This window comes from Lepidochelys kempii, chromosome 3 (assembly GCF_965140265.1).
Source record: "Lepidochelys kempii isolate rLepKem1 chromosome 3, rLepKem1.hap2, whole genome shotgun sequence".
In the NCBI taxonomy this organism is placed as follows: Eukaryota; Metazoa; Chordata; order Testudines; family Cheloniidae; genus Lepidochelys; species Lepidochelys kempii.
This window is the reverse complement of record NC_133258.1, coordinates 110,640,927-110,656,769: the sequence shown is the minus strand read 5'-3', so window position 1 is coordinate 110,656,769 and position 15,843 is coordinate 110,640,927. Positions and strand designations below refer to the sequence as shown.

General features: G+C 41.7%; 1 protein-coding gene across 7 annotated transcripts in view; it reads right to left on the bottom strand.

Moving 5' to 3' along the window:
• Positions 1-15,843, bottom strand: part of GRM1 (glutamate metabotropic receptor 1) — a 339,484-nt gene that overhangs the window by 270,698 nt on the left and 52,943 nt on the right. For all 7 annotated transcript variants that reach the window (XM_073337558.1, XM_073337560.1, XM_073337561.1 and 4 more), the window contains exon 3: positions 11,725-11,974. In XM_073337558.1, the coding sequence (XP_073193659.1) occupies positions 11,725-11,974 (250 nt within the window). The remainder of the gene's footprint in view (positions 1-11,724; positions 11,975-15,843) is intronic.

Sequence of the window (15,843 nt, the reverse complement as noted above, 5' to 3'; positions counted from 1 at the left end):
CCTAGATCATAAGCTAGCCATGACCCAATAGCACAAAATAGCATGTTGTGATAGGTGAACTGCTGACAGGTAACCACAAGATGCTAGGTTATAGCAGCTTAGATATTTTAAGTTTGGACATCTGTTGATGTTTCTTCCACAAGAATACCATGGTAAATAATGGACATATATGCTAATAATCTTGAGGTAAACAGATTAGCAATCTATGGGAGAATGGCACCCCAACATCAATAAGGTGAGGAAATGCAAAGGAAGAGGGGATGAAACTCCTACTCCATATGCCTTAGGCATAGTAACACATTATAAAAGTTGCATCCTGGCCTGCGTGCCTTGGGTATGTAACACTTGGGAGATGTTAGGATGACAAACACTAGTGATGGTGATGAGGAAAATGAGACGGAGGAAGAAAAAACAGCAAATACTTCAAGTTGTTCTGCAAGGAATGGTTTGAGTACATGGATGCTCAGATGGTCATTCTGTGTTATTTCTACCTTTCTGGGTTGGATTGTATGTAACGCTGCTAACTTAGTTAATAAAACTTACTCAAACTTAGAAAAAGCCTTCTATAATTGTGTTACAACCATGCATGTCCGGTTTACAAGTCTAATAATACTATGCCTGATCTTGGGATGAGAACCTCAGAGTGTTAACTAGGAATTCTTAAGTAAACTTAATTAATACACAATCAATAGATCAGGCAACACTAAGGCTTAAGCTGTATTAGACAGTCTTAAAAAAACAAAACAAAAAAACCCACATGTTCATCACCATGGTACTGTGGAAGTGCCTTGACTACATTGCATGCACAATGAAGATAAACACTCAGTGGGTGTTATTCAGTGTAGCTCTATTGGAGGGTATATATAGCTCTACACTTTAATTTTTAGTCATGTTTCTACATGTGTTAATACGTTAAGTAGAAAGACAACAGTAATTTGTTCTTTGTCATGTTTAATCCTGTATCACTTACAAGAACCAAGGCTGTAAGATCCAGACCATTTTTGTTCAATTTTTTGTAGGCCCATGAAGTGTGGGGTCTGTTGAGGTTCCCAACCTGGGGTGGATGTTGAAGTGTTCATAGAAGTGGGATGTTCCAGGCTTCATCAGGTGGCTTACAAACATTCACAGCTTTAAATGGACTGATTCTAGCAACATCACAATGAGGCAAAGAAGTTGACAGACCCTCCACATCATTAATGTCAGCTTTCACATCAACAGCTGTGCCACTTCTTCCATGAAGATTGTTAACAGTGTAATAGCTTCATAGCGTCAGACTACTGGCAAGAAATGCTTTTCTTGGAGACCACATGTCCACCCCATGAGACTCTCTATTACAGAGTGCTTTGCAGCTGACAGCCCCTTGACATTGAGCTAAAGAATGGAGAGTGAAGAACCAATGACTACTACTCCAGTACCCTTATAACTGGAATCCAGATTCATTCTACTATTTAGAAGGTACTCACAGCGTGCACAATGAGAACATAGCAGCATTGCTCAACATCTGCTCAAATGGAGAACTGGCATATGACCCAAAAGCAGTATATATAGGAATAACTCTAGCTCATGCACTTTACTATAAGGACCACCACAACAAGGTAGCTCCAGAAGATTAAGAGCAGAAATGGCCTTTTAAATAAGCTTGCAGGCTCAACTTCGGGAGCCAATGCATGAACACTGCAGAGCTTGGCACTAGGCCTCTGCTATTCAGCTGGAGAATTACCACACAGGAGCACAGTAAACTCTCCCCACACACAGTTAACTGATGTGCATTTGACTCAAAATGACAACAAACAGGGACTATGAGACCAAAAGACACTGAGTGGTACCAGTCCTTTCTAAAAGCCCGACTCCTAACATCAGGTATTATATTGCAGCAAAGGACCTCCTTGACAAAAATCCAGGAAATACCCCAACTGTCACTTTTCAAAGATATGGCAAGTGACTCACCAAAGGAGCAATCTGGCCATCTCAACGGCAGACGTTGTTACATTGTGGCGAGCAGAGTAGGAACAAGCTGCTCCCTTTGTAAGGAACTCCTTCCACATCACTCAGCTTGGTGAAAGACTGCCTGGCTTCTTGCCCCCATGCTACCTCTGATGCAAGCTCAACCATTTCAGATGCAGGGTGGAGAGGTATGTGGTAGATGACCACATCCTGGAACTCAGGAATGGTCCTCTATGTGGCTGAGGTGCAGTTGAGGATGCCGCACACTTCCTGACTGACTGCTCATCCGGTGCTGATCCATCTGGGCTTTTTAGACACCATGCTCAGAGATTCATAGATTTTAAGGCCAGAAAGGGCCATCATGATCATCTAGTCTGGCCTCCTGCACATCGCAGGCCACAGAACCTCACCCACCCACTCCTGTAATAGGCACATAACCTCTAGCTGAGTTACTGAAGTCCTCAAATCATGATTTAAAGACTTCAAGTTACAGCGTTTCCACCGTTTCCACTAGTTTAAACCTGCAAGTGACCCATGCTCCATGCTGCAGAAAAAGGCGAAAATTGCCCAGGGTCTCCGCCAGTCTGATCTGGGAGAAAATTCCTTCCTGACCCCAAATATCATAATCATTAGACCCTGAGCATGTGATCAAAACCCAGACAGACACCTGGGAAATAATTCTCTGAAATAACTCAGAGCCCTTACTATCTAGGGGCCCATCACCAGCTATTGGAGATGTACTACTGACCCCAAAGCCACTGAACGCAAAAACACTTCTGATGCCTACTTAAGCCCTCTCGACTTTTTATTTGGGGGTGGGGGGAGAAGAGGATTGATACATTTTTGTATCTCCCTACTTGATATTTTGAATTTTCCATTTTTACTGTACCACTTGTGCATTTGCTAATAAAACTCGTGTGTCATGGTACAGACATTTGCATCTTCTTGTGATAGCTAGCATGTGCTAGAATTGACTAAAAATTCAAGTGTAGACATACCTCACATCTATGAACCTATGCCGATTTACACCAGTTGAGGTTCTGGCTCTTTAAAATTTAAAGTTAGCACCGGAACCAAAAAACTGCCCACCTTCTTGGTTTTCAAAATATGGATCCAAATAGTATGGCTTGGTCCTATCTTTATTTAAAATACTTTCCCTGTCTGCCAATATTGCATCTTTCTCTAGAAGTTAGAGTTCAACAGATTTGGGGGTTAACTTTGAATATGCCCCTACCCCAGCTGCAGAGGCTTACCTGAAATTTAAATTAATCTTTGGATCCAAGTACACTACACAAAAGGGGAGATGCACAGAGTCTCTCCAGTAACTCAGAGAATCAACAGCATGGCAGACTTACTACTAGTCACGCTGTGTAAGTGGGGTCTCGATGGTGACAGATGAACCACTCCTCTATTCTAAACAATGTCTGACAAATAATCAATATCCTCCTATTTACCAGCTCTGCTGCCCCTGGCCCTGCCTTTTCTAGGTTTGTTCCATGTTTTCCAGCCACTGTTATTTAATCATCATCTAATTCTTTACTTCCCCCATGAATGCCAGGACATGACAATATAGAAGTTTGGATTAGAGTCTGCTTCTGAGGATGCTGTATCTCAAACTACATTGCTACTTATAGCATGACTACTGCTGCTCATGTTAATGTTGTTTCCCCCATTCAGTCCACTACAGAAATGATACATGAAGGGCTAACCTTTTTAAAGTGCTGTTTTTTCAGTGTTTCTGAATTCAGCAGGAGCTATGTGCTCAATACCTCTGAAAAAAATAAGGCCACAACCAAAGCACAGAAGTATAAAAATTCTCCAAGACCTGAAGAGAGAGTAATCAGATCCCTGTCCTACACCAAGTAATTGTGAGGAGTTAGTCCTGCGTCCTGACCTTGGTTTAGTCAGAACTGCTACTTTGTAGCACAATGATGAAGGCTTTTCTGCTCCTCCTCTTTAAGATGTGCTTTGGTAACAAGTGTAACATGAATGCGAGGGTAGGGCTCTTAATCTTCTTTGCATGGATGTTTGAGAGCCTAAGGGCTGCTGCTGAGAAGTATCTACCTCCCACTTGTTCTGAGCTAACTTGTAAGGTCCATGACAATCAGTTGCAGAGTCCTACAGTAGATTCAGTGGTGGATAGGGATCGGTGCAGGTTGGGAAGCAGCAGCAAATTGCCTTCAGCTTGTTTCATTTAGGAGAAAGGCCATCATATGTATAAGGTGCAGCCCCTTCGTGAATGACTTGCCTAGGCTGAGGTAGAGCAAGTAGTAGCCGCCCACCCTGCAGGTAACATATGCATGAACTAATGTGGCAAGAGGCACATCTGGAAGGAATGGGTTCTCCAGAAATGGAAGAAAGCATTCTGGTAGTGGTTACAGTTTGCAAGGCATTTTTCAGGACTGCAGTTATTAGATTGTTCAGGGACCCAAGGCTATGCTGTTTAACTGCCTGAAGTCAAATACCTACAAGTGAGAGGAAGGCAGTGGTGTTCACCAGTTCCCCAAACCATTTACTTTGTAGCATCATTGTAGACTTTATTCTTCAGTTTGAGCCAGTTGTTCATTCAGGCTGCAATTGCCTTCATGCACACGGATATCTGTGACAGCGTGGTGTCAAAGCTGACTGGAAAAGATACATAGAGCTGCATGTTAAGTTCTTGGAAGTGCTGCCCTTGTCATCTCAGTATGACCTACGGGTGACATCTAGACGATGACCAGCAGGAGTTGCAGTATTACACCCTTAGAGCTCTTGAGCAGGAGCAGCTGCCCATCATGATTCCCTTGACACCTTTGAGGAACACTGGGCACTGTCCAGGGTTCTCTGCTCGGTGTCCCCTTCAGGTTCCCTTTCTTTGACCTTCACACCTGTCCCTGTTAGATTTTTGGTTGTCCCCTGTAATTATCTGAGTTTCTGGCCCTTGTGGATCCTCCCCACAGGCTGGGAGAGGGTCCTTTAGCAGGGGGCGTGCTTGTGCCTGCCCACTTTCTGGAACCGAATATGTGGGGGGGGGGATCATTTCAAGACCAGCTAGGAAGAAAAGAGTTAATGAAATTCTATTGTCTCTTGCTGGGGAATGTTGCCAGATCAGCAGCACTTTGTGGTCAATGGTGTTTAAAATGGATAACAGGCTAAGCAAGATAAGATCAGCCTGTCTTCTCTTGCTCCACCCCAATGAGGAATTCCTCCATCAGTGCAGTCTTGTTTCCATGCTTTGTCTTGAAGCAATACTGGAGTGGGGTCCACGATATCAGTTGCTGGAATCTGTTCAGTACAGAAGCTAGTGGGGTCTCTAGCATACAGTGTTACTCTGAAATTTGTGATAGTTTCAAGAGGGCAAATTGGACCATCAATGTCTGATTAAATTTAGTGGCCAGTTTCACAGCTGACGCCATCCACCAAAACCTGTTTTCCTATCCTCTGTCTGAAGTTTTACACTAATAGGAGACATTTCACTGAAACTGGGATGCTTCCTTCTGATTGGATCTCATTGATTTGATAATCAAGAAAGGATGTGCACAGTTTATGGTAAACAGTAACAAGAACTAGCCCTAATGCTGTGTTGCTTAGGAAACGTAGTGAAATGAGGGTACGACACACACTACTTTGCCATTTTGCCTGATACAGTTAAAAAAAAAGTGATTAGTTCTACGGAAAAATTGTCATCACAAAAAACCAACACTCATAACAAGTTGCATTTTTAAAGCACTGCACAAACATTCATTCATTCACACACTCCAACACCTCTGGGTAATAGAATAAAAGTACCCTCATTTTAGAATCAGAAGAGATGCTGAGAGGTTAAATGGCTTGTAAAGTGCCAAGGATTTGATGTGCGATCGAGCCAAGATTAGCATTCAGGAGTTGGAGGATTCCAGTCCTGTCCTCAATGCAGGGTATCCAGTTTCTTGGAGAGTCCATTCTAGCACTTAAAAATCACAGCTACGTAACAGCCACTGGGAGATGGGATCTTACAACATGTGAAGTTGATTGTGATGCGAGTCCTGACCTAAAAATCACTAGTGCTGGCTGTGACACATGTAAGAGAGCATTGGACTAGGCATTTCATAACTCCTTGTAGCAAGGCGGTCTGGTTCCCCGCCGCCCCGGAGAGGGACGAACCTCTCTGGACGCCAAAGTGGGCGGAGCCAGCAAACCCTGTGCCTGCCCCTCAGAGGTCAAGGCATATAAAAGCCCGACCCCAGAGCTCAGTTGAAACACAGCCACCAGAGAGGCCAGACGTATGTGGCGGAGCTCCCAGCGGGGAGACCACGGCGATCGGCGGCCAACCCAAGGACTGGCCATACCAGCCAATGCCTAAAGCTAGCCCGAGCCCAGAGCTGCTGCCAAGTTTGCTGTTCGCCAGTTACCCAGAGGAGCCGCCAAGCCAACCGAGTGCCAGTTACCCCGAGGAGCCCATGGTGTGTGACCCCTTAGAGGATGCCGGCCAGACTCAGTATCTCTGGAGGGATGCAGTGGAGTGGGTGGACTTGAGTCCCCCCTGCCACCCATCTCGCGGGTAGCAGTCTCCCCCTCTCCGAGGCCGCTCGGAGCCAGGAGCCTGGGTTTGCCATTGAACTCAGCTCAGCCCCTGCCTGAGGGCCCTGAGCTACTAACTGTTTGTTGCCCTGCCCTGACTCAGGGCCTGGGCCTTGCTATTGAACTCTTTGCTCAGGCAGGCTAGTTCCCCGACACACCTGACAGAAGTAGCGAGGCGGTCTGGTTCCCCGCCGCCCCAGAGAATGACGGCCCCGGCCGGACATGCCTACACTCCTATACATCAAGTTACAAAGCACTGTACCTCAGAACATACACAGCAAACACCTACCCATCCTTAAATACCAATACACTCACTAAAGTTCCCAATATACAGACAGGCCACTTAGAATAGGAGGAAATTAGGAAACATTTCAGTTACTGAACAACATTTTCACCTCCAAATATTCATCTAATCTTCCTCTTCTCTGGGGAAGCAATGATTTCTAGTGATGAAATCATGGGGCTGGGAGGCAGGACTTTTTGCTTCTAAACGCAGACTTTCACTGGCAGTGTATTACCTACAAAAACTTTGCATTAGTTTGGCAAGTCTCTTGAGCTCTGTGCCTCAATTTACGACTCTACAAAATATGTATGATACTCCCCTACCTTGCAAAATTCTCATAAGGCCTTATTTTCAAAGCACTTTGTGACCTAAGGAGTTCTGCATAAGTATATTAGATGAGTTTCTTAGTTGCTTCTCTTGCTACCTTAATTAATTCCACATTGTAACTAATATTAAAGAAACTCCACCTGAATTTCTTTAGTACTATGCCCTTTCTTACTATACTTAAAATGATTAGAACAGAAAAGAGAGGTCCTGAAAGGACCAAAGTAGGCTATATTAATAAGCTCTCTGTTCATCTACTCCTTTTGAATAAGGTGTAGTTATTGTAAAATTTTAAATTGCTACTTTTACCAAATCCCTATATTCTTTTGATTGCCTATCATTCTACCTTCTCCATCTCTGTAATCTGTTTTCCATAATAAGCTATCCAGAAGCGTGAATAGTATTTCAGACAAGGCAATATAACAGGATCATACATGGCTCCATGTTGGACCCGCCACTTGCTTCAGTTTTCCCACCTTCAGTTTCTCAAATTACCACCAGGCCACTTATCCATCACCACCACCCCTGGTTGGGGTCTGAATTATTAAAATAATATCACAGTTCAAATGTCAACTTGGGCAAAAAAATGTGTACCCCCCCCCTTCTCAGTTACTTCAGCCCCTTCCTGGACTCAATAGTTCCCCTAAAACTTTCTCCCTCCAAATCTCTCACTGGGGGAGCAGGCTCCCTCTTAGGGGAAGTTCCACATGTGGGCTATTATCAGGTGATCCTGATCACCAAACTGAACTGCCAGACCAAGCCCAAATCCATTACCTAGGGCCCAATAACTAAGCACAGATGGGGCTAGGCCCAACTCACTAAAAGAACCAGTCCCCTCCCCAGACAGGCACCAAGTAACTTCTTGTAATATTTATGACGGACCAGGCTTTGCTCTCATTTGCAAATGTGTAAAACCTGTTTAAATCCCAAGTCATCAATGGAGTTATTCCTGATTTACATCAGTATAACTGAAAGCCAAGCTTGGCCCAACACCACCTTTCCCATACCTTGAATTTAGTTTATTAAGAGAGAAGCTGTTTCTCATAGTCCATTCTGTTTGAGAGTGAAGCTGCAGACAAAACTTGAGGTGATGACAAAAGACATTAAAAACTGAACAATTATAAACATCTGTTATGTGGCAACAAGATGTAGTACATGAACAGAGTAGAAAATAGTCTAAAGCTGCAAAACGGGATTACTGAACTGCTAGAGATAGCATTTGTGTGATACTAGGTGTCCCTTAAAAATGGTTTTTTTTTGTATAGTGAGTCAGGATAGAGTTATGAGGTTTTCACTGTGTGGCTGACAATGCACCTGCCTCTGTGGATAAATTAAGGGCTTCATTTAGCTTAGTACCGCAAAGATTTTGATTTTTACATTCACTCCCATTCCTCTCAATTAAAGTTGCTTTTTTAAAGGCTTTTGTTTTTGCTTAGCTGTGTATTTGAATGCAAGACATCCAATATCGTGTCAGAGCAATGTTAATGTGTGACTCTGTTCCCATTTGTGTTAAACTACCCAAATTTATGGCACAGCAGTATCACTGCAACTTAATTGTGAATAATGATTTGCTGCTTAGTGCTGGATCTGCCATTTTTAGCACTTAATTAGGACAATCCAAAGAAAGTATTTTCTTACAGCTTTGTAAGTGCTTATGAGGCATGTTGTGAGCCCTATATTTCTTACCTCAGCCAGTTGCCTGACACAATCCAGACTCTAAGTAAAGTTATCACCAGTTTGCTTTATTACAAGATCAACCCCATCAACTTTTTTTTTTTAAATAAAAACCACTCAAAGCTTATGGAATATAGAAAACTAAAAGTACATAAATATCTGAATAAAAACACGCTATGATTCTCAATGAAATTTCCAATTTACTAAACAAAACAGTTGAGAATTTCTAATAAAACTTATAATGCCATAGAGGAAAGTGTTTCACAGTCAGACACCTTAAGGATGGAGGTCTTAATAGAAATATGCTACCTGGTAGAAGTTCTAATACAAAATTTAAAGGCTTCATATCAGTGAAATATGACAAAAGACATTAAAAAACTAGATTATAAACATCTGTTATGTGGCAACAAGATGTAGTACATGAACAGAGTAGATAATAGTCTAAAGCTGCAAAACAAGTTTACTGAACTGCCAGAGATAGTGTCACACAAAAGCGAATTTTGTTAAATTTAGATTATTTGATTCACTGTATTGTATCTGTAAACAGATCTTAAGTACCATTTGTGACAATCTGAAACATTTTATTATAGGCTATGAAAATACTAGCCATGTGAAATGAGGTACAATAAATTATAGATACAGTTCTTAGGTATATCACTTTTAATACTATTTTATTTTTATTCTGGTAGCACCCACAACATGGTAGGCCCTGTTTACACACACACAGGAAGATGCAACCCTTCCTCCAACATGCTCACAGACAAGAAAACAAGCAAAACGAATGGTGGAGAAAAGGCAGAGTTGTGAAAGCCCTTGAAGGCAGGCAACAGAAGCTTAAACTTGATGTGGTTGAAAACAGGGAGTTAATGGTAAGATTCCCAAAGGAGGACATGGTCAGAGTGACAGACAAGGTAGATGATCTTAGCAGCCATGTTTTGAACAGACCTGAGCAAGGCAAGGGATGTGTCAGAAAAGCCAGACATGAGGAGGCTGCAGTAGTCAAGACAGGAGCTGAAGAAGGCCTGAATGAGTTTTTTCGCAAGGGAGAGTAAGTCAGAGATAGCTATTAAGTGATGGGCCTTAGTGACAGGAAGAATGGTGGTGTTGTCAAGCAAACAATGTGTATTTTAATATGGCTAAAAACAAAGAATGTGGCCATAGTTACAGGATGGAAAACTATCTCGGGAAGCAGTGACTGAAAAAGTTTTGGGGTTTTTGGTTGATAATCAGCTGAACACAAGCTCCCAGTGCGACACTGTGGCCAAAAGTGATGATGCAATTCTGGGATGCACAAGCAGGAGAATCTTGAGTAGGCACAGAGAGGTTATTTTACTTATGTGTGTGGCAGTGACGTCACCACTGCTGGAATACTGTGTCCAATTCTGGTATCCACAATTCAAGAAGGATGTTGACAAATTGGAGAGGGTTCAAAGAAGAGTCATGAGAATGAATAAAGGCTTAGAAGACATGCCTTATAGTGATAAGCCTAAATAGATTGAGCTCCTTAGCGCAACAAAGAGAAGGTTAAGTGATTTAGTCCCAGCCTATAGGTACCTATGTGGGGAACAAATATTTGATAATGGGCTCTTCAGTCTAACAGACAAAAGTATAACACACTCCAATAGTTGGAAGTTGAAACTGGACAGGAAATAACACTGGAAATAAGACTTAAGTTTTTAAAAGTGAGTGTAACTAATCATTGGAATAACTTACCAGTGGGTGTGATGGATTCTTCATCACTGGCAATTTTTAAATCAAGACTGGACATTTGTCTAAAAGATTTGCTCTAGGAATTTTGGGGAAGTTCTATGACCTGTGTTACATAGTAGGTCCAACCAGATGATCACAATGGTATCTTCTGACTTCTGAATCTCTGACTCAATGAACAGTGACAGAGAACAGAGGAAATGGAGAGGATTTTGGAGGACAGATGAGGCATTCTACCAAAGTGTGCCAGGATACTTTATTTGTAATAATTACATTCCCCAAAATGTGGCTTAACTGTAGGAACTACTAAAAACCACCACAACCCACAATGGAGAACTTGGACAAACCTCATGTGAGCGAACCTAAGAAAGGATCAGATTTCAATGCAAGACCTAAAATACACAGGCAAACAAAGTGGAACCAATGGAGAGCATCTCTGACTTCACTAACTAATGTATTGACCTGGATCTGCCTTATACCTATAGGACATTAAATATCATATACACATGCTCAAGCTGTTCCCCTGAAAAAAATCGATGAAACAGGCACACATACTTACTATAATGGTTAAGTTATCTCATCATAAATATGCTAGGTTTAAAAAAGACTGTGTAAAATAAGATCAGTGTCCTGGGATGTTGATCCAAGACTTAGCATAAAGGTATGTAACTAGAAGAGCCAGCTCTGCCTTTTAAGGATAAGAAAATTCTTAGCTCACAAAAGCTTATGCTCAAATAAATTGGTTAGTCTCTAAGGTGCCACAAGTCCTCCTTTTCTTTTTGCAGATACAGACTAACACGGCTGCTACTCTGAAACCAAAATCATTTTGTAACTTTAGAAAGGGTATAGATCAATGTCTCATTCATTGTTAAAATGGACAGTATATTTCTCTGCACATCTCGCTTCCTAGTCACATTATCTTGCCTTTATTCCGAGTGTAAACAGCACTCCCAGCTAAGGTTTTAAGCTTCATATATAAATATATCCCCTCCCCCCCGCGATACTCAATCAAGTTGTCCATATCTATAAAACATAAAAACGTGAGTATTTACATCAGAAAAAACTAACCAAAATTATACTGATTTACTAGGAAGACAGCTTTACACTCCCTTCCTGGGTTCAGCTCTGCCACCTTGTCACCTCTTAATTTATTATTAAGGTATATCGGTAACAGGCAACCACAGTAACACAGTCCATGCATGGAGGGCTGGCATCCTCATGAGGGAACAATGAAATGAGAGTCAAAGACTTACCTTCCAATTAGCAGAAACTCTCCAAGCACTCCAAGGCGTCTCATGGCTATGAGGATCCCCCTCACGGTCATTCCCTCACAGAAACAAACCACAACCCTGGCCTTGGGTAACCTTTCACGGAGTTTCCGCAGCAGCCGATCAAAGCTCTTTTCACCAGCATTGCTGTAGATCTTGTCTGAGTGAGCGATGCACAGGCCTTCTTGGGCAGCCAGCTCTTTGAAGGCTTCCATTCCGCTTTCCCCATAATTTCCTAAACAAAATAAATTATGAGTTTGATTTTAATTCAACAGCAATAGCATATGACAGCCTGTTAAGAGGGGATGGGGTGGTGGGAAAAATCTTCTGACATCAGCTAATAATAGTATCGTTGACATTAGGGGGAACTAAGGAGATTCTTCTTTTATTAACTGATTAGTGGGGCTGTTGCATTCTCTGCCTATAACCCAGTACTCTGTATGTAACTGGAATGCCATGGAGCAATGCGAACTTCCTTTATCTTAATTATATTCAACTTGGCAACTGGAGGCTTTTGCTTTCTTACTTTCCATTAATAGCGGATGCCAAAAGCAGGCGTGGAAAGGGACAGAGATGGAGGCAAGGGGAACAAAGGTCAACTAAGACAATGAGGATACCAGCTCCTTTGTTAATACTCTGAGGATGTAGGAAGGCAGAAGTCATGGTGGTGCCACTGGCTACTCCAGCTGTTTAAGTAACAGGAATAAGCAATGAAATGAGAAACAGCTCTAACAGCCAGTGGCAGTTCTAGGCCAACATTTAACTTGCCTCTACTATAATGTGCTAATTAATGAAGGTAGCAATGCTGCTTTTCATTTACAGGTTGATCAGTTAAGTGCTGCTGTTGCTATTATCCAACTACAGCTAAAGGACAGGAGACACTAGATATGGTTTTAATCCGGCCACAACTTTATTATTAGATGTCTGGAACTACTTGGCAGACAAAAGTGTACAGTGCAGGTAACCCCATGTTCATTCAATAACTATCCGGGGGTGGATCGGAAAGGGGGGCAGGGGGAAGAGAAGCTTCCACCAGCCCTCCCCTTTTCCCATCCAGGTCCCAAAGCGAACCCACTGCTGGGACCTTACCATCGACACTCCCCCTCATAGGAGGGGGAAGGTAGGCTATAAGAAAGGGGGTGGGCTCCCTACCATACCATTCATAGGAGCCCCTTTTTAACCCCTCCATCACTACCCTCTTCCCCCGTAAAGTTCTGTTCCCTTTCCCTCAGTAAGCCGGACAATGCCTGCCTCCTCCCTCTTGCTTAAAGGGGCAGCGTGGTCATTCTGGAGTCCCTAGATTGCAGGAATGCACAGAAGTGCTTATTATTTAAGGGCACTTTTGAAAGCATCCCTCCATGCTCTACTACAGTTGCTAGGCTATTCAAGTAAGGCCTTCTGCTGCTGTTTTGGGGTTCCCCTGTGGAAATGAGTTGATCACAGCCTATATTATGAGCACTGGAAACTTCCCCATCCATAACTGTCATCTGGAAGAGCTTTTCTATTAATTGTTGTGAATGACACCAAAAATTGAGAGGAAAGTGTGTTTATTTTCCCCCCTCTGATACTCTGGTGCCCTACACCTCATGTAATCATTTACACTAGTGCAAAAGTGAGTAAAAGGAAAGCATTCTGATTTTGTAGCATTTTATACCCACTTAGCCCTAGTGTAAAGGATTGACTAACGTGAAGGGCAATGAAAAATCCGTTCCAAGATTTTTATTTTTTTTTTACGTACAATATTTTTTACACACCTCAGTTTCTGGGATAATTGCTCAAATTAGAAACATTTGAAACTTAAGCCTCCCACAAACTTTGGGGGTTCAGATAAAACGGAACCTGGCTCTGGAACGACTCTTGGTTTTGCTTTTATTAAAAAAAAATCCAATCCACAGTTATATAAAACCAACTCTGCTTTCTGCTGCAGAAGCTCTGTGAAGTCACAATCTATATTTGTGACATTACATTACAATTCATTACCATGAACACGTATGTCAAACCACCACTAATCAGGCAATATGAGCAGACTGATCACAACAGAGAACTCCCTTCTATGCATAAGTATTTGTTACTAGCAGTAACAAGAAAGGGGCACAAGAGATGTATGTATTTTTATGGTGCTTACATGAAGTATTCTATTTTGTAATCTTTATTGGAGTGTGGCATTGATTCTTCAACTGTTAATACCTAACCCAACCAATGTGCCAATCATCTGACTACTGCTACACATATACCTTTTTTGTGAAACTACAGAGATGGAATTGATCGTGGTCATTAGGCCAAAGAGTACAGCTTCAGTTTCTAGCTTTCCTTCCGTGTGAAATTTTCAAATTAGTAAATACATAATAGAACAGTTTTAAAATAACATTCTTCCTAATGGTCTCCAAAGACACAAACTATGACCCAGAAGAAATAGTTACCAGTGTGAGAATTTAGTGAGGAAACAAGATTTAGAATGATATGAAAGCCTGATGAAACAAAGGGCTTTATTTAAAAAAAATGAAATCAGATATTTTGTGAAAGATCAGGCGAGCTGATGAGGTGAGGCATTCCCAGTCAAATTTGGATATACCTTTCTAGGCCCTAACCTTGCAGTCGCTGCATAAGATCTTGCAGGATAGGGCAGTAACATGAATACTCTTCTTTTTTATAACTTTACTTCAGTCACCAGACTGATATGGGACCAGATGCCATGGAAATCTTGAGTACTGACCTAGCACTACTGAAAACTTTTATTCTTTTGCGGTCAGTCTGTGATACCATGAAGTGTGAGGAAGGATCTCTTAGATAAGATAGTAATTCCACTGAAATCAATGGGACTACTTCTAGAGTATGGTACTACACAAGAGAAGTAAAGGGATCAGAATCTGGCACTTCGTGGGTTTTGGGGCTTTTTTTAAACACACAGAGACATACGAAATGCATATGCCAAGTTATTTTTAAGAGGTTCCTTACTTCTAAATTAATAGAGCCCTAAAGTGTATGCAATGTAAAGAGGGGTTTTCAAAGGCTCTCCTTGGCCTAACTCGGCTCCCAAGTCAATGGTAAAATTCCCTTTAATTTCAGTGGGAACAGAGGCCAATGCTGAGCAATGATAGTGTTGTTTTTGTTAAAAACCAAAACACTAATTAATTCTGAGTGATAACTGAGAACACACCTGTCTGTAACAAAAGAGCTTAGTATTTACTCTAAGATATGTAATTTAATACTATTGAACAGGAATGTATAATACCAGGTGCCAATAGAGGAAGAGTTACTGCATATCAGACCAATGGAAGAGGATATTTTCAAGACCGTTTGAAGGAGGAAAGAGCCAAGCCTAAGTGTGGCTGTCTTTCCTTCATTAAAACACTGTTGTTGTATCCATGTTAGGCCCAATATATTAGAAACACAAGGTGGGTGAGGTAATATCTTTTATTGGATCAGCTTCTGTTGGTGAGAGAGACAAGCTTGAAGAAGAGTTCTGTGTAGGCTCAAAAGCTTGCCTCTCTCACCAACAGAAGTCGGTCCTATAAAAATATATTACCTCTCTCATTTTGTCTGTTCTGCAGGTCAGAGGCCTTTGCATTGTTCTGAGGACACTTACAATCTATCATGTATGTGAATGCCAGTGTGAACTAGATGACACACTGAGCTCAATCACCCACTATATTTAATTGTTTATGATTTTTTTCCTTGTTATTCTCAGTATGTTTCTATCCTATTCAGAAAACAATACGAGCTCCATCTGGTGGCCAGAATAAAACCCTTAAGCAAAGTTTATGTAACCTAGTGGGTAAGTGCTTCCATTTCAATGGTAGCAAGTTCAAATCCTATTAGAGTTGAGTTTTAATAAAACTCCCATACATCTTTATTCTCAGTGCCAAACAGAAAGTGTTTTCCCACCCCCCCAACACAGATGGTAAGGCCATATTCTTCCTTCAGATATGGCCAAGTTATTTAATGGAGTCAGAGCCAAGCGCAATTATCTAAGGCTAGAATATTATTCTTAATCTTCACAACCATAAATGGAGAATATTTTAACAAAAATGTTCAGACTTTAGTAAAAAATAGAATATATAATATTACTCCATAGAATGTGCATATATTTCAGACAAGGCAGCT